At 45.5% G+C, this 27,701-nt stretch overlaps 1 protein-coding gene across 1 annotated transcript; it reads left to right on the top strand.

The window, feature by feature from the left end:
• The first annotated feature begins 343 nt into the window (after window positions 1-343).
• Window positions 344-27,483, top strand: magixa (MAGI family member, X-linked a). Its single transcript, XM_026332606.1, is given in 22 exon segments — window positions 344-714; window positions 7,251-7,302; window positions 7,396-7,500; window positions 7,502-7,634; window positions 8,197-8,313; window positions 8,531-8,650; window positions 9,386-9,559; window positions 9,790-9,976; window positions 10,418-10,488; window positions 10,952-11,119; window positions 11,369-11,538; window positions 11,672-11,771; window positions 11,901-12,072; window positions 12,305-12,923; window positions 13,259-13,322; window positions 13,472-13,687; window positions 13,760-14,056; window positions 19,368-19,562; window positions 20,035-20,111; window positions 20,306-20,452; window positions 21,395-21,533; window positions 23,726-27,483. Coding segments are annotated over 21 exon segments (4,128 nt in total). The 5' UTR covers window positions 344-714; window positions 7,251-7,260; the 3' UTR covers window positions 24,541-27,483.
• The last annotated feature ends 218 nt before the right edge of the window (window positions 27,484-27,701 follow it).

Genomic DNA, 27,701 nt, shown 5'->3' on the forward strand with positions numbered 1-27,701 from the left:
TACTTAAGTAAATGTGCTGGGTTCAGGAGCCCCTGGGTGGGAGTCTCTGTGGGACTGAAGGGACTGAAGTCACAGAACTGAGTTACAAAACACAAAGCACTCAAAATTACACACACAGTAACACATACACACACAGTGGCACATGCACACTAACACACACACACACTCGCTGATGTCAGCCTGTTACCCTGATTACCCCCCCCCATCACACAGGCCCCTCCCTCTGAGGGTGGAGCTCTCGCTTTCACTTCCTTCCTTTAGCCTTTCTAGTGCCCCGCCCCCTTACACACAAATACACGCACGCACGCACGCAGTTCTCCTTATTTCCTCTGAGGGAGAGAGGGTGGTAGAGAGACCTTAACTCGTCATTGCCTTCACTGTATTAAGGCTCCATTAATCTACGTGCTTGCACCTCGCATGCACGCGCACACGCACACTGGGAGTTACAGAGAAACACGCGTGCATGTGCCGTGCTCGGCGTGTGTGATCTTCCACCTTACAGCGCTTTGCATTTTCACCTGCAGTGGACATCACGCACGGGTACGCATGCACGCGCCCCATGCTGCGCACGCACGCACGCACGCACGCAGCAGCAGCAGCACCGAGGGAGCGATCAATACACTGAAAGCCCGGAGAGGATTTTTAGCGGAGCTGAGAAAAGACGCGGCGCGCTGCGCTGGGAGAAGCGGAGGAGCCACGGCAGCAGTTATGAAGGTAACGGACCAGCGGGCTCCCGGTTTGTTTTTCCCGTTTCTGTGGCACGAGGCACCGGGGCGCGTTCCTGGCCGTTTTGACCGAGAAACCCGCTTTGTCGGTGCATTTTTTTCCTGTAGGTACAAACGGCGCTGTCAGCACATTCACAGCCGAGACCTGCCGCCTGCTGCCGGGCTGAGCAGCAGCGGACTGTCATTCACCTCCTCCATCACCTCGATCTCCTCCACCTCCTCCAGCAGCACATGAAGGTGTCACCTGCCACGGTGTTTACAGCAGCTGCTGCGCGGTCAATGTGCATGTGTTTACACGGTGGACAGCAGCTGGATGCGCGCTACAGGAGCTGCTCTTTGTTTGAGCGCGCACGGACTGATGGAGGAGGTGGTGCTGGTTGTAGGTAACTGATTGATGAGAGGAGGTGGTGCATTAAGGTGTTGGTGCGGATGGTGTTGCACACGTTGGACAGTGTAGAACTGAGGAGCAGGAGGTGGAGGACGAGGGAGGCACAGCGTTGGGCAGGGGGAGGTGCTGCTGGTCCTGATGCTGCACCTGAGCCTGTGCCCCCACAGGAACTGGACGCAGCAGCCAGTTCACCAGTAAAACCCACTTTTATTGGACTTCTGAGCAGACTGTAGAACCAGAGGTGCTCACCTGTGTGTACAAAGATGCTCTATTTGTTGTAATAAATCACATGATTTAAGTTTAGTCTGCTCACAGATTTTTAAACTGGTCAGAACTGAAGAGAAACCAAAGCCTGGGCAGGCAGGAACATTACTTTCAAAAATATAGAGGTTTGCAGCAGGTGTTTGATGATGTCATCTGCAGGGCTTGTAGGTAACAAACTCGTGCTAACATGCTGATATGCTAACATGCTAACATCCTGAAATGCTGAAATGTTAACATGCTGATATGCTGACATGCTAACATCCTGAAAGGCTAACATGTTGACATGCTAAAAGGCTAACATCCAGACATGCTAACATGCTGACAGGCGAAGACACTAACATGCTGTCAGGTCAACTTCCTGACAGGCTAACATGCTAACATTCTGACAAGCAAAAAGGCTAGCATCCTGACAGGCTAAAATGCTAACAAGCTAACACACTAACATGCTGTCAGGGTAACATACTAACATGCTGATACGCTAACATGGACTTGAACCTGAAATACTCTGGTTTCACCTCAGTTTGTCCACTGAATCCAAACTGTTTGTTTCGAGTTTCCAAAGATTCTAAATGAAGCAGCAGATGTTTCTAATTTTTCCATCAGCCATAAAAACCAGAAAGATTGTGGTTTGAATATTTCACTTTGTATACAAATGTGTTGCTGGTTGAAAGCAGTCAGATGGTGTTTACGGCACAATGAGGGCTGAAGAGGTGAAAGTGAGCAGGTCGGCGGCGTAAAGCAAACAGAGTCTGTTGCAGTGTGAGTGCCAGAGCAGAAAGTGTTGGCTCAGGTTAATATTTTCCAGCAGGTGACACATTACTGAGCACACAATGAAACACAGCAAAGCAGAGAAACTTGCACTGAACTGCACTGACCCTGAAATGAGATCAGGCCAACTGCTGTGTGGCTTTAGCCTGGATCAGTACACAGAAGCAGGGGAAACTCTAGGCGACTGGTTCCCAATCCATGTCCTCAAGGACCCCTGCCCTGCTTGTTTTCCAACTATCCCTGCACATCCTGCTTCTGATTGGCTGAAAACACCAGATCCAGGAAATCAGCTGTGGGTATGGCAGGGATAGCTGGGACAAGAGAGGCTTCAGGTAATTAACTCAGATCAAGTAACATCAGGTGACCTCAGGTGACCCGACCAGTCAGAACACAGCAGGTCAACAGTTAAAACTAAGGAACTTAAGTTTAGTTTCTCCTCAGGAAATAATCAGGAAACATTCTGATATTTAATTAACAGTGGTGACTGGGTTATTCACTGGAAAACGTAAGTGGTAGATGAATCAATAATGACAGTAATTGTTTTCAGATCTAAAAATATTTGTTAAATGTTAAGAAAAGAACATGCATGGAGAGGAAACTGAAGAATTACCTGAACCACATCACCTCACTCATGTCAGCACATTAGCACGTTAGCACATTAGCACACACCGTTAAACAGCTCTGACACACAATATCTCCTCCACAACCACAACAAGAAGGAAATTAGGAAAGGATGCAGGGCATGGTGGAGGAGGGAAGAACAGGGAAAGGTAACAAGGTGAAGAATGAGAGGAAACCACAGAAGAATGAAATATTAGAGAGGAGAGGTGGCACAGCAGGGAGTCTGCAGTGGGATCAGTCATCAGTCTAATCCCTGTCCCACTCTGGTCTTTGTCCCAGTTGATTGTTCTAATTGACAGTTTTCTGATTGATAGCAAAGGTGATCAGAAACACTTCAGGAGTTTTGTGTTTCGCAGTGAATATGGTCCATCAGTCTGACTCAGCTGATGACTCCAATCAGCTGATTATTGTTTCCTGTCACCACAGACGGTTCAGCCTTTCTGTCACAGTCAATGAGAAAACTCTCACGAGTCAGGCAGGAACTTTTTCCTCTTCTTGTTCTAAAAATCTCTGACTATCCTCTTATAAGTTTGTTCACAGCCAGATTCACTGAACGTTTCAGATTGGCTGAAACCTGAACCTGCTCATGAGATAAGAAATGCTCTGTGAATTAAGCATTACTAAGCTGGTCATAGGTCTGAGGCTAAGATGGCGCTGTGTCCAATCTGTTGTTACAACCATGGTTAACAGTCAGCAGAAATGGTTTCCACAGGGATCGTCAGCTATCAGTGGTGACACCATCAAACACTGCCAGTTATGTAATAGATGGTCTTCCTCCCTGATCCTCATCATCACCGTCATCCTTGTCACGGGAGGTTTGTCCTGTCTTGTCGACCTGCAGTGACTTCTGACTGAACCTGAGGAAGTTCAATGTTTGTTGGTTGGACAGTATGATGGCTGTTTTCTGTCAGGTGAACAAAACTGTGGAACATCATGTTCTGTTAGTCAAACCTGGAGTATGAACAGTTTCCCTGTGGGACCAAGCCCAAGGTGAACGTAAAGAAATGACAGGCCCATTAACACCGGCGGCACTTTGACTGAGGGGTTTTCTTTGCTCTGAGCTGTTAGTAGAAGACTACAGAACTGTGATATTAAAGACTACAACTCCCAGAGGAAAAAATGAGCCAGTGTTTGTTCTGAATGATGCCTTTGAGCCGAGCGCTCCAAACCCTGAGGTGAAGCTGACTGCGTCTGATCCTGACACCCTGTAAAACAATCTACCATCAAATACAGAGAACACCTGCAGGTTTGCTCTAAAAATCCAGGTTAAGATTCTCCTGCCTGTTCACCACAGTTGGGTTTGTAGAATAACTGGACATTAAGCCCTGGAATCCAAAACCCCCAACTTCCTGTAGGGCATTTAAACCAACACCAACAAGGCTGTAACCAACAACAGCTTAAATCCACCACAGAGACCCAAAACCACCAGACTCAAAACCACCACAGAAACCCAAAACCACCAGAGACCTCAAACCACCATAGAGACCAGAGTGTTTCTATCTTCTCCTCCTGCTTCTCAAACTAAGAAAACTGTGGATCCACAGGACATAAATAAAAACCAGAGGGAATCTGGGGAGGTCTTAAAAATAATGTGCAGGTATTCATTTGTTTAGAAACAAGTTTCCATGATAGTGATTTTGTTTCCACCACAGTGTACCTGAAACATGCAAATGTCAGACTGGTCCTGCTGCACTGTCAGGTCTGAACACATGTTTGTAAGATACTGTGGCTTTGGATCTGCTTCGTTGTGGATCTGGTTTTGAGCTGTGGGCCTGTGCTGGGAGAAGGATCACTTTAAAAAGCTGCAACTGAGCAAGGCAGGTCGGAGTTACAACATGGAGTGATCTTTTTGGTGGTGGAGTGTGTTTGCATGTGTGTCAGAGCCGGTTTCAGCTGAGCTCGGGATCTGCAGCCTCATTAGAGCCTAAACTGTCAGATAAACACACACTGTCACTGACGGTGGTTAGAGACAGTCAGACAAGTAGAGTGAACATCCTCATAGCGCAGGGGCCTGACCTACATATGACCTGCTGCATATAGCTCAGAGCTATGAAGCCTCAGAGGATGGGGACAAATCCAGTCTCACATGAATCATTTCTTCCCTTGAATTAGTTCATTGGCCTTCGTCCCTGTTGCTACAGAGTCTTTGAGCCTTCCTGACTTTTGCAGCAGGTTTTCTAGCCAAACTTTTGAAATCATGTGCTTATGTCATCAGGCAAATACCTACAGTGTTAGAATCCAATAATATCAGATACATTCATGTGAAATGGGCCATTCTGCACAATGACTACTTTTACTTTGGATACTTCAAGTACATTTGGATGATGATACTTTTGGACTTTTACTGCAGCAACATTTTGAATGATTTGAAATGATTGAATGACAGAGGAGTTTTACTTTGTGGTGTTCCTACTGTCTGAGGACGTCTTCCAGTGCTGTTAAAACCACTCAGGTGTCACTTTATTAGGACCCCTGTGTCGGACCCAGTAAGTTTATTAGGAACCCCGGTGTCAGACCCAATCAGTTTATTAGGAACTCCTAAATCAAGATTTATGATCTTGTAAGGAGCCACAGTCATCCCAGCAATATTTATCAGTTAATAGTCCCATAAGATTGTGTAGATACACACACCTGTAAAGAGTGTAAACAGTGAGAGTAGAACAGTCCACTCCCTGAACACACCTCTGGACTCTGACCTGCTTTATCAGAGAGAGAGGGCGAGGGACACAGAGACAAAAGCAGATAGAGGGAGTAAAGGAAAACATAAAGGTATAAACGAAGGGCAAGAGACATAAGGAGAGAAAGAGGAGAGAGAGAAAACCACTGGCTATGTGAACAAACCAACCAGTCGTCTGCACAGGTACGACACACAGTCACTGAATGTTGGGAACGTCTTTTATTTTGATGACCGAGCAACTGAAGTGACAGGAAGTGACAGAGAGAAAGAGAGGGGAGTGAGCGAGCATGTGCTAATGACGTGTTAATTGCAACACATGTTGAGCTCCCTCTGTGATGAGTATCACTGCACTTCCTGTCTCCAGGCGAGGTGCCAACCCAGAATCATTCACAAACACGTCTGCGTCTTCTGAGCACACACATGGCAGCAGGCAGAACCAGGACGCTGCTTTACCTGCTCGCCGCACAGATAGGAAGGCTGTTCCCTCCTCACTCCCTAATGAGGAATCTTTTCGTTGTTTCACTTCCGTAAAAACAGTCGTTACTCCCTTTTCTCACCCCACTTTGTTAGGAAGCTTCTTGATCCCCATGTAACTAAGTAGCTGCTTCTTGACCGAATTGGTTCCTTACTAAGACGTTTCATAAACTTCTCACTTCCTAAATAAAAAGTGTTTTTATCTCCTTGCTACCTATCTCCCTAACTAGGCATCTCTTTACCTCTGTGCTTCCTTTGTAAAAACATGTTTCCCCTCTTCCTAGTAGGAACCTTCTTATCTTTATACTTCCTCACTAGAAATCTTTGATCACTCCCTACTATAAATGCCATGCTGTGTTTTCCCTCTTTATCTGCTAACAAAGTGGCTTTGCTGCCTTCTTTGAAACAAGTCCCCTTCCTACACTCCTCACTTTCTTTCTAGAAAGCTTCCTAACCTGGGTTTCTGGCCTTCAGCTAAATTTATGGTGTCTGTTTGTGTTTCTTCACTGACTCACACCTTCACATATGTTCATCCATATTTAATGTGCGGCGTCTCGTGGCCTGTGTGTGGTTGTGTGGATTGGTAAAAATGAAATGATGCTGGTGGTTGTGCGGTTTGTTTTTGTGTGTGTGCGGCCCCCTGCTGTCTGACGCCATCTGCTGCTTTCTGAAATCGAGTCGAGGAGACGATGCAGGAAACTTTACTGTTGCTAGGAAACAAAACTACAGACAGGAGAAAACCACGTCTGCAGATTCTTAAGCCACAAGCACTTTGGGTAGGAAGCGTCTTGATTTGAAGTGGGGAGGTCAAAAAAGCCTCCTTATAAATCACCAAGAAGGCAGATAGGTAGGTGATGTAGTGAGGAGCTAACGAAGCTTTCTGTTTAGGTGGTGAGTATATAAAGTAACTCCTGGTTTGACATTGCGAAGCTCACTAATAAAAAAGCCAAAGGCAAAGAGATTCCTATGGAAGCAGGAAAAGATGACCCCCAAAAAGTGTCCAAGTCAGGGAGCAAAATAAGCATCCTAGAAGCTTAGAAGTGCCTTAGTTAGGAGGCAAAGAGGTGAAGAAAAGCTTCCTGCAAAGGAAGGAAGCAGGAAAAAAATGAAAGCGTCTTCGATAGGAAATAAGGAAAGATCAATCAGCAGATCAATGTTTACACATGTTAAGGTGTCTCTACAGGTGTAAAGAGGTGTCTACAGGTATAAGCAGGCGTCTACAGGTGTGAACGGGCGTCTGCAGGTGTGAGCGGGCGACTGCAGGTGTGAACGGGCGTCTGTGTGAAGTGCCAATCACACAACTGAGTAACAGGTTGTTTGTTCTTGTCTGCAGCTCGGCCGCCATGTCTAAAGCCACGGTGAAGAAGCTGCACTGGCGCTCCAAGGTGAGGACATGTTTGTAAGAGCAGTTCTAAAAATTTCACTTCCTTTTCTCTGAATCACTAACCTGTTGTTTTGCGGCTCCACCTTGTCCTCAGGTGCAGGAGAGCTTTGTCCCGCTGGGCGGCGGCTCAGGAGAGCTGGGTCTGGCCATCGGGGGTGGGGCCGACTACGGCGAGTTCCCATTTGTTACGGCAGCCCCTGGGGGGGGGGGCCACAGTGGGTGACATCATCCTCGAAATTGGGGGGACGCCCGTGTTAGGGATGACCCTTGGTGATGTCAGAGGAGTCCTCAACTCCTGTCCTCATCCAATCAGGATCAAGACGGTCTCGCCAGGTCAGAGGACAAGTACACACCTGTGGTGTTCAATCATTCTTATAAGGAGAGCTTTGTTTTCTCGTTCTGTTTTCCTGCAAATTTCCAGGAAACCTCCTTCGTCACCTCCTGAAAATGAGTTGGTTTCCTTCTACGAATTATCTGGATATGCACACATTTGGTTCTGTTTGAAAGGAATGGAGACTTTTTTAGCTTTGGTGTCTTTTCATTAACAATATTTCACTGAACTGCTGTGTGTAATTTTTTTTTCTACAAAAACCTTGAATGTAATAAGCAAAATAACTGCAGCCCTTAACACTTTCTGCTTTGCCTTTCATGGAAATATCTGCATAATTTTCAGCTCAGGTTTACAACATGAACATAAGAAATTAGCTGGAAAACACAGCACCTGTAAAATAAGTTCTGACTGTCTTTGTTCTGCCAGTTTATTGTGAGAATTTGTTGTCTTTGTTAGATGAATGTAGTGCAGTAAAAATTAGAGTAGAAGAAGAATACATGCACAGTACTTGTACCCTTCAGCCTCTTGGTCCCACTGGGTGACGTAATGTTGGTCTGTGTCCAGGTTCGTCCCTCTGTAAGGACCTCAGGTTGTACCTCAGCAAGTGTTTCACTCCAGGCTCCATGGACAGTCAGCTGCAGCAGCTCATCAGAGAGAACCTGTACCTGCGTGCAGTTCCCTGTAAGACACACCTGCACACACATCTGTGTACACCTGTACCTCTGCATTGTTACCTGTAACACACACCTGCATACACTCGTATACACCTGTACCTCTGCACTGTTACCTGTAAGACACACCTGTACAGGACTATATTTTGTCAACCATCATGTTACAGCAGGAGCACCTATGTTAGGCTCTGTCCCCATGTGATGACATCATGGCGTAATTCCTGCAGGTACAACCAGGCAGCCCCGGGACGGAGAGATCTCAGGTGTGGACTACAACTTTGTCTCCATTGAGGAGTTTTTCTCTCTGGAGGAGTCTGGAGCCCTGCTGGAGAGTGGCAAGTTCAAAGGTACAAAATACAAATGCACCTGTACTGTCAAACTCCACATTCTGGAACCAAATGTTCTGATGTCTGAGTCAGATCCAGTGTCCCTGATGCTTCACATTCATGTTTTAGCTGACATGTATCTGGCTCCCCCTGGGGGTCTCTCTGAGGTTGAAGCTGCTGTTTTTGCTGAAGGGTGGACTGTTTTTTTAAATGTTTTGGAGGAAAAGAGGATTCTCTAACTCTAATCCTTCAAACCTGCCCCCTCCCGTATTAATGTGTTGGGATTAATGAGACTAAAATAGAATTCCCACATGAATTTCTGTGTGTCACATTTTATTCTGACACTATTCAACATTTAGTTTTGACAGTTTTCATTTCCTGTTGAAAACCTTTCACACTAAAACCTTTATTGACATTTTCTGTTTTTAATCAGTTATTTATCCCTTATTTCCACACAATATTTAAATCCACATAGATATACACGTTCTTTTTATTACTAATGTCTTACTGTTATTAAAGGATTACCCTCATTAAAGAATTACAAATATAATTTGTGACTGACTGAGAACTGGTGAGTCCAGCTTGAACTGGGTGCACTGGTTTTCAATTGTTTCAACTGTGAAGATAAAATGTCTTTAAATGGAATGAGGGTGAGTTTGTTTCTCTTGTGTGGAGAGTTTACCTGAACATCAGGTGTTATTACTGTCCAGTCCTAGGAGTGACTCACTCATAAGTGTGTTCTTCATCCAATCACAGGGAACTATTATGGAACTCCCCGGCCTGTCCACATCGGCCCCGAAAGTCCCCCAATCACATACCAGGAACACCGAAACCTGCTGAGGAATTTTAGGACGAGGAGCAAGTCCCTGAGTAACCTGGAGAAAGCTGTGGAGGAAGGAGACAACAGCGAGGAGGACAGTGGACTGTCCGGTCAGTCTGAGTCAGTTTATTAGGACCCCTGTGTCAGACCCAGTCAGTTTATTAGGAACCCCTGTGTTGGACCTGTTCAGTTTATTAGGAACCCATGTCGGCAATTTATTACACCCAGACCTAACCTAGCCCTAACCTTGAACCAGGTCATCACTCTAAAATTTGATGGTTTCTTAATGGGATGTTTGTGTTCAAATGACACTCCTGACACAGACACACACTATCAGCAGGGTCAGCAGGAGCCCCGCCCACCACCCTGCCTGTCAGCCAATCATGGGAGTCAGCAGCAGGAGGCCGGGAGGGAATGGAGAATGGAGGAGGAGGAAGAGGAGTAGTGAGAGGAAGGGGAGGAGGAGGTCCATTGCCTGAAAACTGGGAGATGGCCTTCAGTGATTCAGGAGAGCCATACTACATCGAGTAAGTGTCGATATCATTGATCAGTCATCTATTAAATAATCAATAATCAGATTTGAGTTTCGTGATTTGGACTTCCGTTCTGACTGTTGGAAAAATATATTTAGATGTGGTGGACACTTCAATGATGTTTAAACTTAAAATTGTGCAGTTTTTTTTTCAGAGGACACTGGTACACTAGATTTATTATCTGGAGTCATGTATTGAGCAGGATTTTCTTTAATTTCCAGAATTAGAGAAATCAAACCTTAAAAAGTGAAACTATCAAACCACCACTGTGTTTAGAAATGCAGCCAACCAGGCAGAGAAAATTTTAACTAACATAGTAACGCTCTGACCAGTTCCAGTGTTCCTACATTACCCAGGATTCATTGTGATTGAGTCTTACCAAAGACTGTAGTAAGGATGATGATAATGACAATGATGATGGTGTTTCTCTGTCAGTCATAACTTGAAGATGACCAGCTGGCTGGATCCTCGAACTCAGAACAGAGAGGCAACTTCCTGCACAGAACGTGAGTCTGGCTTCCTGTCTGATGGAATGATTGACTGCCTAATGTTACTCAGCACCACCTTCTACTGCTGCACTCTGATCAGTTCTTGGTTTGTTTAGATAACATTTGATGGACCTGAGCTCAGTTTATTTATTCAATTTAAGTTATTAAATTTGTTTTATTTTTTTTGTTTAGGTCAAAAAAAGTGGAATTATTTACTTAACTAAAAATAATCACAATTAAGTATTTATTTCTTCATATTTTATCTTGTATATGTGGTTTCATCCTTTATACCCATAACATCACAGTTAAACAAATGTTATGTAAAAATGTGGAATTTGCAGAACTTTGCAGAACGAAGAAATACTGTCCTGCTGGGACTTTTATTTTGGCAGCAGCAGGGGGCAGCAAAGACATGTTCATGTTTTAACTGTCTTATATCCTTCACTGTCCCCGCACCCACCTGGTCTCTGTCCTGTCTCAGTCCCAGAGTTCACGGAGCAGCCCAGTCAGCTGAAAGGTTACTCAATCCACACTCGACTCTCGAAGGGTCCTCGAGGTTTTGGCTTCAACATCGTCGGAGGAAGTCGCCCTCGAGAGTTTCTGCAGGTGTACAGTGTTACACCTGGAGGACCACCGGCTCTCAATACAGGTACTGCTGCTGTTTCTACTACTGATACTACTACTACACACACACAGACACACGCACACACAGACAACCACACACACACACAGAGCTGATGAAAACTCTGGGGAAAGTGGAGCAAAACAGGCAGCAGAAACACTCTGAATGTGAGACCAGTCAAATACACAACCGGGACAAACGAGGATCAAACAAACAATCAAATTATGAACAATCGGTTTTGACTAATAATACACAACATTTATGGCTGTCCTGCAGCGGACATCCTGGTCTACATCAATGACACCTGCGTCTTGGGCCGCTCTCACAAAGAGGTGGTGGAGATGCTGAAGTCGGTGCCAATGGGGCAGAGTGTAGATGTGGTGCTGAGGAGAGGCTACCCGATGCTCTATAACCCTGATGGGTGTCCCAAACAGAGTCTGGAGACGGTACAACACCAGCTTTACTTTAACGTATCACTAGAAGTATATCTCAGGTGTTCCATGGTTTTGCATCTATTCTTGTTTGTGTTTCTGGTCCAGTCATGGGACCTCTTGTAAATCACTAACCTTGTATCTACAGCCACAGACCCCAAGCGAACCCTCCAACCCTCCCAACCTGAACCAAGGTCTGACACACCTCACATACAGCCGCACACTGGACGCCAACAGCAGCATGGCAGGTCCGTGTAATGACTTGTTCCAGCCAGAATATCCACTTCCTCCAACCAACAGGTGTAAAAGCCTGAAGTCAGTAACACTGCAAACACATCAGCCTGATAATGTTCTGTCTCCTTCACTCTCCAATCCAGGACCGGGCCAAACCCCGCCCTCCTACAACACACAGCCAATGACAAATGGGCTGGCAGGCCCCCTCACCCCCACTTCCTCTGACCCCCCACTGGTTCCATCCGCACCCCCAGACAGGACAGTAGCCAATCACAGTGACTCCAATGGAGGCCTGTCTAATGGTGGAACTCGAAGGTCAGTGTTAACAGGGTGTAGCACTGTTAGAAATGTGTTGGCGTTATTAGCAGTGTTCAAACTGTTAGTATTAACATTGTTAATAAGTGTTGGTTTAAGGTGAGTAATAGGTTAAGGGAAATATTGTGTGTTCACATTAGCCCCCCAAAAAAAGCATTTTGCAAATCATGCATGGTGTGCTGTGATGGATGTACATCGTGCTCCAGGCAGAGCTGTCTGCTTCTCCTTGCAGGTCTTCTTTGATTCGCTACAACAGCAGCACTCTCCCCACCTTCTCCTCCTCCTCCGTCCTCCACCACCAGAGCTCCAAGTCTTCAGAGAGCGATCTGTCTACATCCACACTCCCTACATCCTCCTCCACCCTCCCCATGATCTCCTCCAACAATCTGTCCAGGCTGGCCCTCTCTCAGCCTGAATCAGGATTTCTCCTGAACTCCAGTAGCACCAACAACACCCCTTCCTCCTCCACACCCCCGGGAGCTCCTGTGCACCGCCCACCAATGCCCCAGACCACCCTGGCTCTAACCCCACCCAGAGACATTCCCCCCTGTGGTTTTAATGGCTGTCCAGCCAGTCACCAGCCTCCCCCGGCCTCCAGAGGAAACCCAGGGCTGGTGCTCCCTCTTGGGGCAGAATCGCCTGGGTCCGCCCCAGGTGGACAGCTTGTGCCGGTGGCCCTGGGGCGTAGTGAGTGTGGGGGGCTGGGATTCAGTGTGACAGCTGGGGGCCAAGGGGGTCAACTGGCAGTGGTGAGGCGCGTCTGGGATCGAAGGCAGTGCCCCTCGCTGCAGCCGGGTGACGCAATAGTGAAGATCAATGGTGCAGACGTGCAGAGCCTCAGCTTCTCCCAGGTAAAAGGTTTTTAAAGAGTTTCACTGGTTGGAAAGTGTAAACACTTATTGTCATCAAAAGTACAAAGTACAGTAGTTAGTGCACACAGGCCAAATTTTGCTAAACTGTCAAGATACCTGGTACAGATGAAAAGAGTGGCAGCTGAGAATCCGCAACAGGTTTGAATCCACTGAATCTGGTGTCCTGCTGATGTGGAGGAGACTCCAAGATACCCAAGGCTCCCAGATTGCTCATCCAACTATATGGGGATTATTGTCAAAATAGATCAAGGACTAGGGGTAGGGTAAGGGTCTCCATTAAAAACTATTTCAATAACTGTGACTTCTTTCCCCAGGTCCAGAAGGTCCTGCAGGAACACACTAAACAGGGTGAGGTGGTCCTGCTGGTCTACAGAGCAGGTACCGAACATGCACGGGAGTCCCACCCCCTTTAATAATGAGTGTTACTGTTCTGTGTATTTGATTCATGATTGGGTCATGAAACCTGTGAAACGACTGAAGGAAAATGAACAAAACGAATTTAGGACTTTCACATCTCCCTCTCTTAGGTCCCATCTCCTCTCCTGTCATCACCCCCAACCTCTACAAGTCCCTCACCTCCCCTCATGGCCCACCTACCTCCTCCTCCTCCCACCCCACTTTAGCCGACTTGCCTTCTCCATCTACGGGTGCCTTGATGGGGGGTGTCCCCCTGCTTAGCCAGGCCGGCCTGACCCCTGAGAGTCCTAAGGAGGGCCACCTATCGTCTCCAGGGATCCACCAAGGTAAAAACCCCACCTCTGACCTCTGTCAGGTCATCCCCTGCTACCAGTCTGACTCTTCATTGTTTTTTCCAGGAACCCCTCCCACCCAGATGCCGAATGGGCCCCCAACCTCAGGCCTTATCCAGAGCACCAGCTTCCTGGATTCAGTTCCTGTGACGCTGACCTTAGAGCCACGGGATTTGTTGGGAGTGGAGGAGAATACAAGCGGACCCCCTCCAGCCAGAGCGGGAGGTGCAGGGGGAGTACTGGGAGCAGTGGCCAAGGATGCGAAAGGTGGAGGGGGAGTAAAGGTGGTGGAAGTGGAGCTGAGGAGGCAGCCAGGAGAAGGCTTTGGGTTCGTGATTGCCTCTCAGGAAGTGACCAATGGAGGTGAGTCCCACTGAGCCCCTGCTAACCCTGAGCTGCTGTGTTTGGTTGCTTGTTTGTGTGTTAATCTACTACACATATGTGGTTACACCCAACAGTTCTGATATTGCAGGAAACATCAGGGTTTGAGCCATAAGTCATGATCTGGAATATGGAACAATGTGTTTTCTATGGTGTTCAAGTGGCTGCATGGACATTTCTGGGTATCTGACACCTGAAACTACGTTTGCTCCAGTAGTAATTACTGCACTAAAGAGTCCTAACAATACTGCAACAGTGGCTGGTACTAATATTCAGCACAGACCTGCAAGCTGTTATATCTCAGGATGCTGTGTGATCAGACAGGGGCAACAACAAGGCGTACAGCCAGTGGGGGGCGCTGTCACTCCCCACACACCAGAAATGTGCTGAATACAGCACCAATAGGGTCACATGAGTGTGTCGTCGCTGTGGAAACAGGCACCTCTGCTGTTCGCACGCACGCACGCACGCACGCACGCACGCACGCAGAGCTCCACCCACCACTATCTGCTCAGTTTTAGCCACCCCCCCCTTTCTATTTGCCTCTCTCTCGCTCTCTCTCCCCCTGCAGCTCATAGTTAGTCTCGTTCGTTATCACAGAAACAATCTGCCTTGTACAGACACATAGGTGGACAGACAGGAGGACAGACAGGACAGACAAGAGGACAGACAGGACAGACAGGAGGACAGACAGGTGGACAGACAGGACAGACAGGTGGACAGACAGGGGGACCGGACCTACAGGTGCAGCTTCCTCTTGTGTCTCTGTGTTTTCAGTCTGGACTCTCATCATGCTGGAGCGACTGCAGTCGGCTCTGAAAACTGTCAGAGACTCCAAACGTAAGTGGCCACTCAGAGCGATGACACTGTTCAGGAACCAGGTGGTGAAGTGAGGTTGCAGCAGCGGGGGTGGTTTCTACAAAAATCCTGTAACTGGGGCTGGTGGTGGTGCTGGACTTGGCTGGGACGGTGGTGGTGCTTTACGCTCATGTTCGGTCTAAAAACTGTGAAAATTTCCAGTTTTATATTGAAGGAAACAACTGTGTTGCACTTGTTGAATGAAAACCTTCCGGGTGTTTATCTGAACCCTGAACCCAGAGACGAGACAACCATAAAAGTTATATTATCTTGTAAAGACGATGCTGAAACCACAGCTGGGACCCAGTTTCAGTCTGTAAAGAAACTGTGATTTCTTCATTTCATGTGTGTGTTCCCTCCTACTCAGTCTTTATCTCAGGAATGTCTGAACTCTTTTCAGCTCACTCAGAAACTCTGTGGATATGACTCTGGCTATGTGCTGGTGCTGTTCTTGCTGTGGATATAAATCTGCTCACATTCCGTGAATAAAGTGGTTTTAGGGGGAGGTAAAGGTTGGAAGTCCAGCTTCATCTATGTTGGTGGATTAGGATGCAGACCTGCTGAGCTGCAAATCAGCACTGACACCCTGTTAGAAAATATGACAGACCTGATTCTGGTGTGCTCTGCTGTGAGCTGTTCTGCAGGACGGTCTGGGCATGATAAACGGTGGCTTCACACTCACTGGGAAGATAGAGACTAGAGTTCAGGGGGTCCTGGACTTTTTGTTCCCTCTTGCTGAAACAGTTTTATGGTTTTTACTTTGACCAAATCTAATATTGACACAAGATAAAAGCGCTGCAGTGGCTCATGCACAGTTTCATTCTCACTCCTATTTCTTTAGTCTACAGAGATTTCAGTGAAATTAGAGTGAAGAGCACAAAGTCTTGCTGCCAGGCTGGGTTTTGGTTCTAGATGTGGATTATTTAAAGTGAAACTATCCAAACTTCAAACTGACCTGTGAGATCTTTTCCCAAACCTAGCATGACATTGACTCCCTGAGTTTCTGCTGCCTCTTATCAACAGTAGTTTCTGTGATAAAAACAGGACAAGCCCCCACACATTGTCCCACTCTAGTCTACTCTGCAGGGGATTATCACTGGGTCAAGCAGGTATCCTCACCTGTGTAGTTTTTAATCAACACCTGGAGAGTGATTGGTAACACACACACACACAGACACCGATTTATCAAAGACTGTTTTTGCTGTTACTGCAACAGTCTCTCAAAGTAATCTACAGTTAAAATGAAAATACTTCCCTGAGCCTGGTTCAGTTTTATTTTTGTTGTGTTTCTGCAGGACTAAACACACACAGACCCGATGTGAGGTCCTATTATGTGACCAACATTTGTGTTTTTTGTTTTGCAATGATATAATAAGCCGTGTGTGTGTGTGTGTGTGTGTGTGTGTGTGTTACATAACAGTAAGCCTCAGTGACACGACCCAGTAAAATTCACCCAGAGCTGCAGACTGATTGAGCTGTCTGTATGTCTCCAGCTGTACAAGCCCAACATAAACTGACTCACACGCTCATCTGAAGTCACATCAGTCAACTGTAACATCTGGGTTAGTCCTCTAACTGGAATATTCTCTGCAGCTGGACTAACGCTTTCCCCTGGTTCTAGTCTTTGCACTAAGATTCCCAAACTACCCAGCAGTATGGAAAGTACTTCAAATTAGAAGTATATAAGGTAGTTAACATTAGCTCCACCTTTACCAGCTGCAACATTAAAGTGATGAACACAATAATGCATCAATAATTAGAATCCAATAATATCAGATACATTCATGTGAAATGGGCCATTCTGCACAATGACTACTTTTACTTTGGATACTTCAAGTACATTTGGAGGGTGATACTTTGGTACTGCAGTAACATTTGGAATGTAGGACTTTTACTCTGAATTGTTTCTGCTCTTGTTTAAGTGTTTGTTCCAGTGCTGCTGGTGCAGTCTCAGGTCGAATTGGATTTTTCCTCAACAGGTTAATATTTTAGTGGTTTTCCATCTGCGACAGGTCTACAGTCAGAGCGGTTTCAACAAATGTTCTTATCTATGATTCATATTTGTCTGCACAGGCCTCAGCGTCGTGACATTTATGGTAACACCTAACTTAGCCTAGCTCCTGCTCCTGTAACACGGGGAAACCTGTTTGTAAGTTTGAGGGGTTGCCCATCATGTTGCTGCATGCAGCTGAGAATTCTATGACAGTGCAGACAATAGATGTGCTGAGGTTCCTAAAATAAAACACAGGACACTTTGGGGTGATTTTACAAACACTACACTGCAGGGCTGGAGCTTTTCATGGACCAATGACATGCGTATTCAATATTTTACAACAAAAGTTTTAGAATACGTGAACCGCACTGTCACGATACAAACTGCGTGGGCAGCACGGTGGATAAATGGTTAGCACTGTTGCCTCAGAGCAAGAAGGTTCCTGGTTTGAAACCCAGCAGGGGCCTTTCTGTGTGGAGTTTGCATGTTCTCCCTGTGCTTACGTGGGTTTATTCCAGGTACTCTGGTTTCCTCCTACTGTCCAAAAACATGCATGTCAGGTTGATTGGTGACTCTAAATTGCCCATAGGAATGAGTGTGAGTGTGTGAGGTTGTTTGTCTCTATGTGGCCCTGTGATGGACTGGTGAACGGTCCAGGGTGTACTCCTGCCTTTCACCCAAAGAGAGCTGGGATAGGCTCCAGCTGGTCCCTGTGACCCTAAATAGGAGTAAGCGGGTAAAGATGATGGATGGATGGGTATAATTAATGGAGGATAGATGCAAACTATTGCTGCGTTGAAGGAAGAAACTCATTGGTGCTGCAGGTCTCAGGCTCACTCGTGTACCACTGATACCAGCACATATGTAATGTTCAGATGTATGTTGCAGTCAGTGCAGGAGTCCATATTTTAATGTTTTGCTATTTTAGGAGGCGCAGTGACGGTTTTTCAATGTCAGTGTTTCTTTGCTCAGCTGTCGGTCTGGATAACATCACACTCCTCCTGCTGCTGCTCCCAACATATTTCTCTCTACAGCGTTGTGTTTCCTCCTCCACCGCCTCTGAACATGCCAAACTCAGCACTTAGCTCACACGGCATCCCAGCACCGTTTCAGTTTAACCCCAGTTGAACACACACTCACTTGGCTCTGAGAACTGAGAGGTTCAAAGTGTCTTAAAAAGCAGCAAGCTGCTGTTTTTTCCTGTTTTTGGCCATTCTCTGTGGATCCTGTTTACCTCACAGTCCTGTTCAACCCACGTCGGTTTATTTGTTCAGCCCAGTGTCACACTGTTTCTCTGAGCTCTGCAGACCCACAGCAACAGCAGGTCCTGACCTGCCAAGAAAAACCAAAGCATTCATCATTACTTTCATCTCATTCTTTCTGGTCATTTCTGGGAAAACTGAACTTCCAGCAGAGCAAAAGATCCTTCCCAGTCATTCAGCTTCGTCATTCTGCTTTATTTTTATACTGTGGATTTATATTTAATCAGAACACAGAGGACCCAGTGTCGAGCTAGTTTCTAGTGTTGAAGTGGTGAAGGTTTGTTATAATGTTTAGAGCATAATTTAAACCAGGTCCAAAGTCTGTCTGCTGGACTCTTGTCCCGTTTTACCTGCTGTGCTGCCGTCTGTCTTCACATCAGTACAGCTCTGGTCTGTAATTGTTTCCAGCGATTAGTGTCTGAGCCAGAAAATATTCTTGAGAATTTCCCTCCCTCAGGTTTCAACACCACTCTGGTGGTGAAACTTCACAAATGTTGTTTTTCTCAGGTCAGTCGTAAAAAATGAGCTCAGAGACAGTTTTGTCCTGGACTTCCACTGAGCTTTTGACACTTTTAGCACATTTCACTTAGAATTTTTTTCTGTTGTGCTGAGGTTTTAGTTTGAGGTGTTCCTGGTTTCCTGCCAGTTTTTCTGCTGGTGTGTTCTCGCTGTCGGCGAAGTTTTGGTCTGTCATAAAATATTCACTATCAGTCTTTTCCTGCACTTTACCTTTGAATGTTGCTCAGGTTTTCAGGAACTTTAGGAGGAACCATGATGTGCCACTGGGGTGGTTCAACCGACAGGCTCTCCGAGCTTCCTGTCTGTGTTTTCCTTGGTTTGCTGCAACAGCTGTTGGTTCAGACTGAACAGACCTCAATTATTAAAACACACCTATTCTTCCACAGCTGTCAGGTCAGATAATCCACTGTGTGAGATTAACCGTTTCTTATCTGTGGAGAACAGCGCTGCCGCATTTGACTGCGAAATGATTAAACTTTGTTTCATATCTGTTTTTAACAGAAACTGTTGCGTTCCACATCACAGCTGATGATTCCACCATGTGAACAAACCAAAACAGTTGTTTTCAGATCACATCGGGCTCTCCATATTTTACCTGAATGTTTCATTTGAACTTTAACATGAACAGAAATGACTCCCTCTCCCCCCATCCTCCCCCCAGCCCCCTCCCTAATGTCTCACCGGTTTGTGACGGTGCGTCGCGGCAGCCCGGCGGCTCGCAGCGGCCAGATCCAGCCCGGAGATCAGCTGGAGGCGGTGGAGGGCCGACCGGTCACAGGTCTGCAGCACCGAGACCTGGCCCAGATCTTGAGGAGAGCCGGGAACACGCTGAGGCTGAGCATCACACCAAAACACCGTAAGATGCACACATACACACACACACACACATTTTATCTATCTACAAAACAAGAAAAATCTAATATTACTGTTTTCTTACTCAACAATGACTTCATTAAACCAATAAAAATAAAAATCAGTACACTGATTGTTCATGAAAAGAGCGTTTTACAGTGCCACCTGTAAAAAATGTGAATTACTGCAAACAATAAAACAATAATTCATGGACAGCAACAACAGACGAAATAAGGTCAGGACTAACTGAAAACAGTCACCTGCTTACACCCTCTGGTTTAATATAAAACTGTTTAACTGACACAGGGACAATGATCCTCTGCACATGAAAAGAAATCACTGCTGACATTTGTTTAGAAAAATCTTTTTCTAAAACTCGATGAGCTGAGGCTGAAAATTTACCGCCGCAATAGGAGAAATGACTTTCAGCTCAAACTATAAACCCAAGAATGTTTAGAGATTTCTTCTGTCCTCAGATCCCTCCTCTCTGTCCGAAGGGGCAGACCTGGACATCGATGGTCGACTGATAAAAGGATCCAGAGGGAGGCCAAAGGTCACTGTCACATTCTTTTTCATTCCAAATTAGTACTAACAGTACACAGTGTAGTTGTAATAGTAGTAGTAGTAGTAGTAGGCATAGCAGTAACAGCTATGGTAGAACTAGCACAGGAAAAACAGCGGTAACAGCAGAGGTGTTGGCTGCAGTTACAGGAGCAGCTGTGATTTTATCATCTGTCTCTCCCTCAGGATGAGTCCAGGTTCTACAGCGTGGATCTGGAACGAGGTCCTACAGGTTTCGGGTTCTCTCTGAGGGGGGGCAGTGAGTACAACATGGGGCTGTATGTACTGGGTCTGATGGAGGGCGGGCCAGCCCAACGTAGCAACAAGATACAGGTAACTCCCCTACGCCCTTACTCCAACCCTTATCTAAACCCGGTTCACTGAGTAGAAACATCCTGATGCTGCAGAAACGTTGTCGTGCCGCAGAAACATTGTCATGCCACAGAAACGTCAACACGCCGCAGAAATGTCCTCACGCTCACAAATGACAGACAAACAATGAGTGGGTGGAAGCACCTGGACTGACTTCTGTGATCGTGCTATAATCATTTTGAGCCAAAATAGAAACCATGTGTCAGCCCATGTGTGACAGCACCTGAGGATTTCTGTTCAGCTGGAAATATGGGTATATGGGTATTTAGTAGAGTTGTTGACTGATTCAGGTCCAAATCTTGACATTTTAGTCATAGTATTCTCATTCTGGATTCAGTTCCAGTGATGCCCCAAATATGGGGCGGCGAGGTGAGGCAGTGGTGTGACAGTCTCCTCCCAGCAGCAAGCTGTCGGTCTGAACCCTGGTGGGTTCTTTGTGTGTGGAGTCTGCATGTTGTCCCCGTGTCTGTGTGGGTTTTCTCCTCCCACAGTCCAAACACATGCAGGGAAGGTTGGTTGGTGACTCTAAATTGCCCGTAGGTGTGAATTCAAGTGTGTGTCTGTCTCTGTGTGTCAGCTTTGTGATAGGCTGCTGATCTGTCCAGGTGGGACCCACCTCTCACCCACTGCATGCTGGGATTGGCTCCAGACTGACGGGTTCAGTTAACTGTTTAAATCCAAACACTGTAAAAGGCAACACTTTCACATTAAAAGCCTGTCAGGATCACAGGAGGGACCATAATCTTTAAGCAGGAAGATTTTTGTGAATAAAAACAATAATAAAGAAACTGGATAATAAATCCTGACTGCAGTTCTGACAGAGGACATGGGCATTACAGTGACTTTATTTGGACACAGTGTTAGTGTGTTTGTGTTGTTAAACAGTTGTACCTGTGCTGGCAGGTGTCGGACCAGCTGGTGGAGATAAATGGAGACAGCACATCAGGAATGACTCACAGTCAGGCTGTGGAGCAGATCAGAAGAGGAGGACATCGGATCCACCTCATCCTCAAGAAAGGCAACGGATACGTGCCCGACTACGGTGAGGCTATAACTCAACCTAATTTATTGTACTACACCTGACAACACCTGGCTGACAACACAATACCTGACCACACCTTCTGACACTAGACGACACGACCCCTGACAACACAGGTGACTGCGCTGTAAACTGTCTCCCTGCTGCTTCTCTCAGTTCTGATGTCTGTTTCTTTTATTTAATTTCCCTGGTAGAAAAATAATCCTGGTCAAGTTTCTGATTATTTTTTATTAATCCATGAATCTCTTGTTTTGACTGAATCTGTTGTTTTTCGTTAACTGTAATTCTCCTATCAGAAAAAAAAAAAAAATCAACAAACAACTGAAGGAGACACTACAACTCCCACGGTGCATTTCACTAACTGCCAACCACGGAGCTTCACATTCTGAAGCTACACTGCAGTTTGTAGAAATCAATTCACTTTCTGATGTTGGGCTCTGCACCATCTGCAACAGAAGCTGAGGCTTGTGGGTACTGTAGTATTTACAGTGACCGTAAAAGAGTCAGACTGGAGGTTTATGGGTTTGTTAGTTCCCTGGACATCATTAAAAACATTTTGAAACACAAAGGAAACTTGTCCAGGAGCCAGGGGCCAGGTCTGGGGGCTCTCCTGCTGTTTGACTTGTATTTTCTCCTGCTCTCCTCCCTCCTGTATTTCCTGCTCCTCCTCCTCAGTGGAGCTGTCCAGCCTGTCTCTGTGTATGACAAACTCCAAACAGGGCGAACCCTGTTTCTACGTGATCGGACGCACAGAAAACTCGCGGTTGGTAACGCTCTGTTGTACTCACGTCTTTACATCCTTTCTTCTTGTATTTCACTTTCACTGACTCATCCTTTCATCTCATCCTTTCATTTTTTTACGTTTACCAAAGCGCATTAGTTAAGATGCTGCATTATGACTTTGGTGATATCACATAAGAAGTAGTTATTTTATTACGTCAATAATATTTTATTTACCGCATGTTGGGCTTATGGTAAGTATATGTTTCTAACAATATGTTATTATCAATATGATGGTAACAGTCATCACTTAGTAATGTGGCAGGTCCATGTCAGTAACACATGTTGTTATAACACAACATAAACATGTTACCACTGAATTGATAATATATGTTCATATGTTAATGCCACATTAGTAAGTTTGATAACATGATTAATAATGTTTACATGCAACGTTTACATATTGTTTTGGCTTTGTATCACGTGAAGGCTTCTATACAGGTACATGTTTAAATGTGTTAATGATATTAAAAAGTCAGTAGGAAATTAACAATATGAAAGTAATGTTGATAATATAAATCAGTACACGTTAATAGTGTTGCAGCTGAGCTCACATTGTCAAGTTAATGCATCATTTCCTGCTGCTTGTCCTGGTCCAGCTCACCTTCATCTATTTCATTACTGTGTATAATAATCAATAATCCCTGTCCACGTCCATACCTCTGACCATGAACCTGGTGTTATTGAATCCTGTGTGCGGTCTTCAGGAGACCCGGCTGACGCTGCGTGACCCGGCTCACTCTCAGATTAGAGTCTGCTGAAAACAGATTAAAGCCCCAGAACAGCAGAGTGTTGTTCGATGCAGACGGTGAGGCCTCAGGCTCAGCCGCTTGTTTCTGTGGTATGACTACACACAAAGTACAAATACAGCTCTTTAGTGTTCAGCTCCACTGTGTTTTCAATTTAAATAAAAAAAAGATGTTTCTGCTGAAATGACACATTTCATGGTTTAATATATTTATATAGAGGAAACAGCTGTGAGAAAATCTGATACAGGTGAGATGTCACCCTGATGAAATGTGCAGTTGCTGGACTACAGTGTCTGTATGAAGCAACTGTTGTTGGAAAGATCAAACCATGAAGAGACACAAAACAAGTAAAAATAGATTCAAAACCGCCCTAAACCTCAAAGAGTGACATAAAACAATAATGACAAGAAACAAAATGACTAGAGGGATCTGCACAATAAACTAATAGTCAAAATACAAGTAAAACATTAACCACATTAAAAATGAGATGCAAAACAGCTAAAAACAGGCGCAAAACTAGCACAGTCTCTTTCAGTTCAGGGGGTCTTGCTCCTGTGGACCCTGCTGTCCAGTGGCCCAAGAACTCAGCCTGTCTAAAGTGTCACAGCAGCATCTGCTGGAAGGGAGGGGAACTGCACTTTAATCATTTATTTCTCTGTTTATCAGGCCCTGAGGAAGGAGCCCTCCCCCCCTCCTCCTCTTCACATGCAGTGGAGCAGGATGTGGCAACAGTAACCATGACAACTGCCTCCTTCAACCAGCAGAGGGATGGAGAAGGAGGTGGACTTGGTACAGGAGGAGGAGAGAGGAGGAAAAGAGAGGGAGAATACAAACGAAGAACAGGAGGAGGAGGAGGGCCTCCTGATCTGGACCTGGACGAGGTAGAGGAGGATGCCCGGGAGGAGGAGAGAAGGCAGCAAGAGAAAGAGAGGAGGAAAAAGAAGGAGGAAAAAGAGGAAAGGATGAGAAGTCAGACTGTCAGGCAGAAGAAGGTGGATGCCCAGAGAGAGCAGGGGAGGCGGAGCAGAAGCTTACCCAGGAACGGGGCTCGATCCTGGGACACTCTGCTGCTGAAGGAGGGAGTGGAGGTGGAGGAATCTAGAGGAGGAGCAAGGGATAGGAGGAGGAGTGAGACGAAGAGCAGGAAGAGAGAGAAAGAAGCCAACAGAGGGGATGAGGAGAGAGACGCAAAGGATTCTGGGAGCTCGGCTGCAGCTCAGAGGTCAGCATTTTCTTTCCTTATGCCAATGAATGATGATGACAGTGAATCAGCAGCCAGCTTCTCAGAGGTGAGCGAATCAGCAGCCAGCATTGCTACTACAGGCTGGAGAGAGGATTCTGATTGGATGACAGCTCAGTCTTCATGGCAGCAGGGGAAAGCCCCGGGCCCCTGGCTGAAGCCGAGCCCGCAGAAACTAACACAGGTTCTGATTGGCAGTCGGCTCAGTGGGCAGGAACTGACAGGTGGGCTCTCACTGTAATTGGCTATGCTGTCCAACCGTAAGGATATTCTCTTTCTTCATTTGCAGTTTAGTTTGTTTGGTTTTTTTTTGGCTACTTATAAGGGCTTTTTGATAGGCCTGCTGGGAGAAGACCCATCTCTTTCTGCAACTTATTGGATGATAGTGAACAATTCCATTTCAGATTCAAGGATTACAAGCAAACAGAGAGAAACTTGTTTTTGATAGGCTGGTGGCAGGCTTTGAGGCCTCCGATTGGCCAGTTGCACACAGAGCCAACAATGGAGCCAATATTTTACCCATCATCTCTCAGTTACATCTGAAACCTGTATCGTTACATCAGATCAGCTCTTTTTGGGCTTCAGAGTTTTTTAATTTCACAAAGCTGGTGTACTTTTAAACAGGGTGCATCACAGCAGACTGACTGCTGACCAATCAGCTCAGTGGAAAACATTGAGTCATGCCTTCTACAGGAGCCTGAAAGGAACAAAAGTCATAATAATAACTGATCATTTTAAAGGGTTTAAAAGCTGCTGCAGTGGCTGTCACATGACTGGCTTCATCTCTGTCACATGATGTGGAAACCTCAGCAGAGCCTTAGAGAAACCAGCATCAGGACCACTGAGGTTAGACGCAGTGAGGCCTGTGGATGATACAGGCTCCTGCTCTGCTCATCTTCATCTTGCCAACTTCAAACTCATATGCAAATGACACCTGAACCTTTTAGTCCTCCGACACTGAGCCGCTCCCTCTCTACGTAACCTGAGCATGTGAATATCACAGGAATGTTTTTATTTTTATAAAGATGAACATGTAAATGCTTGATGACATTATTGTTATTATTATTAGATATGAAACAGAACCAGAGATGATTTGCCTGCTTGCTTGTACAGAAGAAACAACACTAACAGAGCCATACACACACACACAAACACATACACACAGATGTCAGGTCCAGCTGTAGTCCTGTTGCGTCACCATGGTAACATGGTCAAAAACGATGGATGACACATTTCTATAGCAACAGCCATGGTAGAGGACGGACTGTGTGGCCAACATGTCCAACGACCTGCAGCTCTGGATCATAACAAGTGCCTCATTTTATTCTTTGTTCGTTCTACAGGCGGAGAAACCGCCATGTCACCCCCCCGCCCTCACACCAACCCCCCTTACCACACACCACCCATCTGTGCCTCTCATGGACCCACTGCTGGTTTGTGCCTCCGTTTTCATCGTCATTTCATTAGAAGTCACACAACCTCCACTGTGTCTCCAGCTCATCCGTCAAATCGGGGCTGCAATTAATTACAATGCACTAATTACTTTATGTAAAAGTGCATCAATTAGGTCAGTTAATCAGCAACTCTAACCTCTGTTTCTATCATTTCTTTTTTTTGTCATACGTGATAGTAAATGAAATATGTTTGGACTGTTGGTCAAACACAACAACACATCTGGAGGGTGTTTATAGACAGGACTATTAGTAAGGAAATATTCACCAGATTAAAGTGATCATGAAAATCATTTTTGGTGCATGTCTTTATTTAAGACATCTGAGATGAGGACTACTTTCTGTGTTGCCGAAATCAAACTGCAGTTTTCCTTAACACTTAAATTGTTGTTTTATCTAGAACATATCAGAAAACAGTAAAAAGCCCATTAAAAAACACATCTGAGCGGTTCAGGTCTGTTGTTCTGGCCTGAAACCAGAGATGTTCAGCTCATCAGCATGTGCCAAAGGGGAGAGGCAATTGAGCCCAGAATAAATACAAATGGTTTGAGGTTTTTGAGCTCAGGATTCCTTTCAGTGTCTTAGAGTCAAAGACAGAACACACAGCATTTCATGTCCGTCCATCTCCATTGTGGTTCAGGTGTCCGTGCTTTGTTCGCATGTTATTGTGTTAATGTGAGTCTGCAGCTCATTTGTGCTGGATGTGGGAAAATATTGTCTTTAATGACTGCAGAACACTGTCTCGCCTGTGTCTCACCTGTGTATTCTGTCTCACCCATGTCTCACCTGTTTCCTGTCATGCCTCTGTCTGACCTGTCTCCTGTGTCCCACCTGTGCTTTCTCTTTTAATTGTGTATTTCATTAGCAGAAGGAAAACTGCAGTGTTTCTTCACACAGAAACAAATTGAAATTATTTTATCTCACTTATTAACAAAGTCAGGCTGCTCTCACAGTCAGCCACAGTCAAATACAGAAGAGAAACATGCATAAACTGGTGTCTATAAAAAACAAAGGTGGCACAGTTTACCAGAGCTCAGTGAAGGTGATGTGATGAGGAGCAGATTAATAAAAACCAAAAGAGAATGACTTTATAGTGAAACATTCTTTTTTTATTTTCTTTTTTACCTGAAAATGTAAATCTTTGACATTATAAAAAGAAGATGAATCTAAGACTATATCTGTATTAGTAGATATTCAAAACTGTATCAGGATCAGAGCCAAAAAGACTAGATCCCTGTGCGTTATAGTTTCAATACCTTCAGTCAGCTGACTTTGTCCTGTTAATAAAAATATGAAATTGTAAAACATAAACATGATGAATTCTACAGTTTCGGCTCCTGATACTTCCCACTGATCCAGCTGTTACATCCTGCATCATGTGTTTTTACCTCAGTTTACTTCCTGTCTGTCTGAACACATGCACACTCTCCACAGGAGCAGTACAACTCCTCATGCTGCCCTTTAGCCCCGCCCCTCAGCCGGCTTTCTCTAAGGACATGTGGACCTTTGTCTTCTATGCATTTTATAAAACTGTCTGCTGATGATGAGCTCTGTGGAGGATGTCAGAGCCCTTATTCTGCTTCTGATGGAGGGTCTGATCATTCAGGTTCTGGTCCAAAGACGACCAGGAAGCACCAGGGTCTAAACAAGACTTTTATCAGGAAACCTGCTCCCAGACGTGAAAGAGAAACTCTGAACTGTCTGCTGGTTTAATAAAGTCTGAAGCAGTTTGATGTGGTCTGTCTCTGTAGCTCCAGTCTGCTTTTACACCACAGGTACATTTATTCAGGAGACTGATATTATTTCCATGCCCGTGTGTCAGTACAGAACCCTGGGGAGCAACACGAAGGTACTTCAACAGACCTAGGCTTTCTACTTTAGAGCCGGCTCAACAAAGACCAAAGCTGCAGTCAGACATAACCGGGAAAAAAAAAAAAAAGCTTAATAACAT

This window comes from Mastacembelus armatus, chromosome 7, assembly GCF_900324485.2.
Source record: "Mastacembelus armatus chromosome 7, fMasArm1.2, whole genome shotgun sequence".
Classification (NCBI taxonomy): Eukaryota; Metazoa; Chordata; class Actinopteri; order Synbranchiformes; family Mastacembelidae; genus Mastacembelus; species Mastacembelus armatus.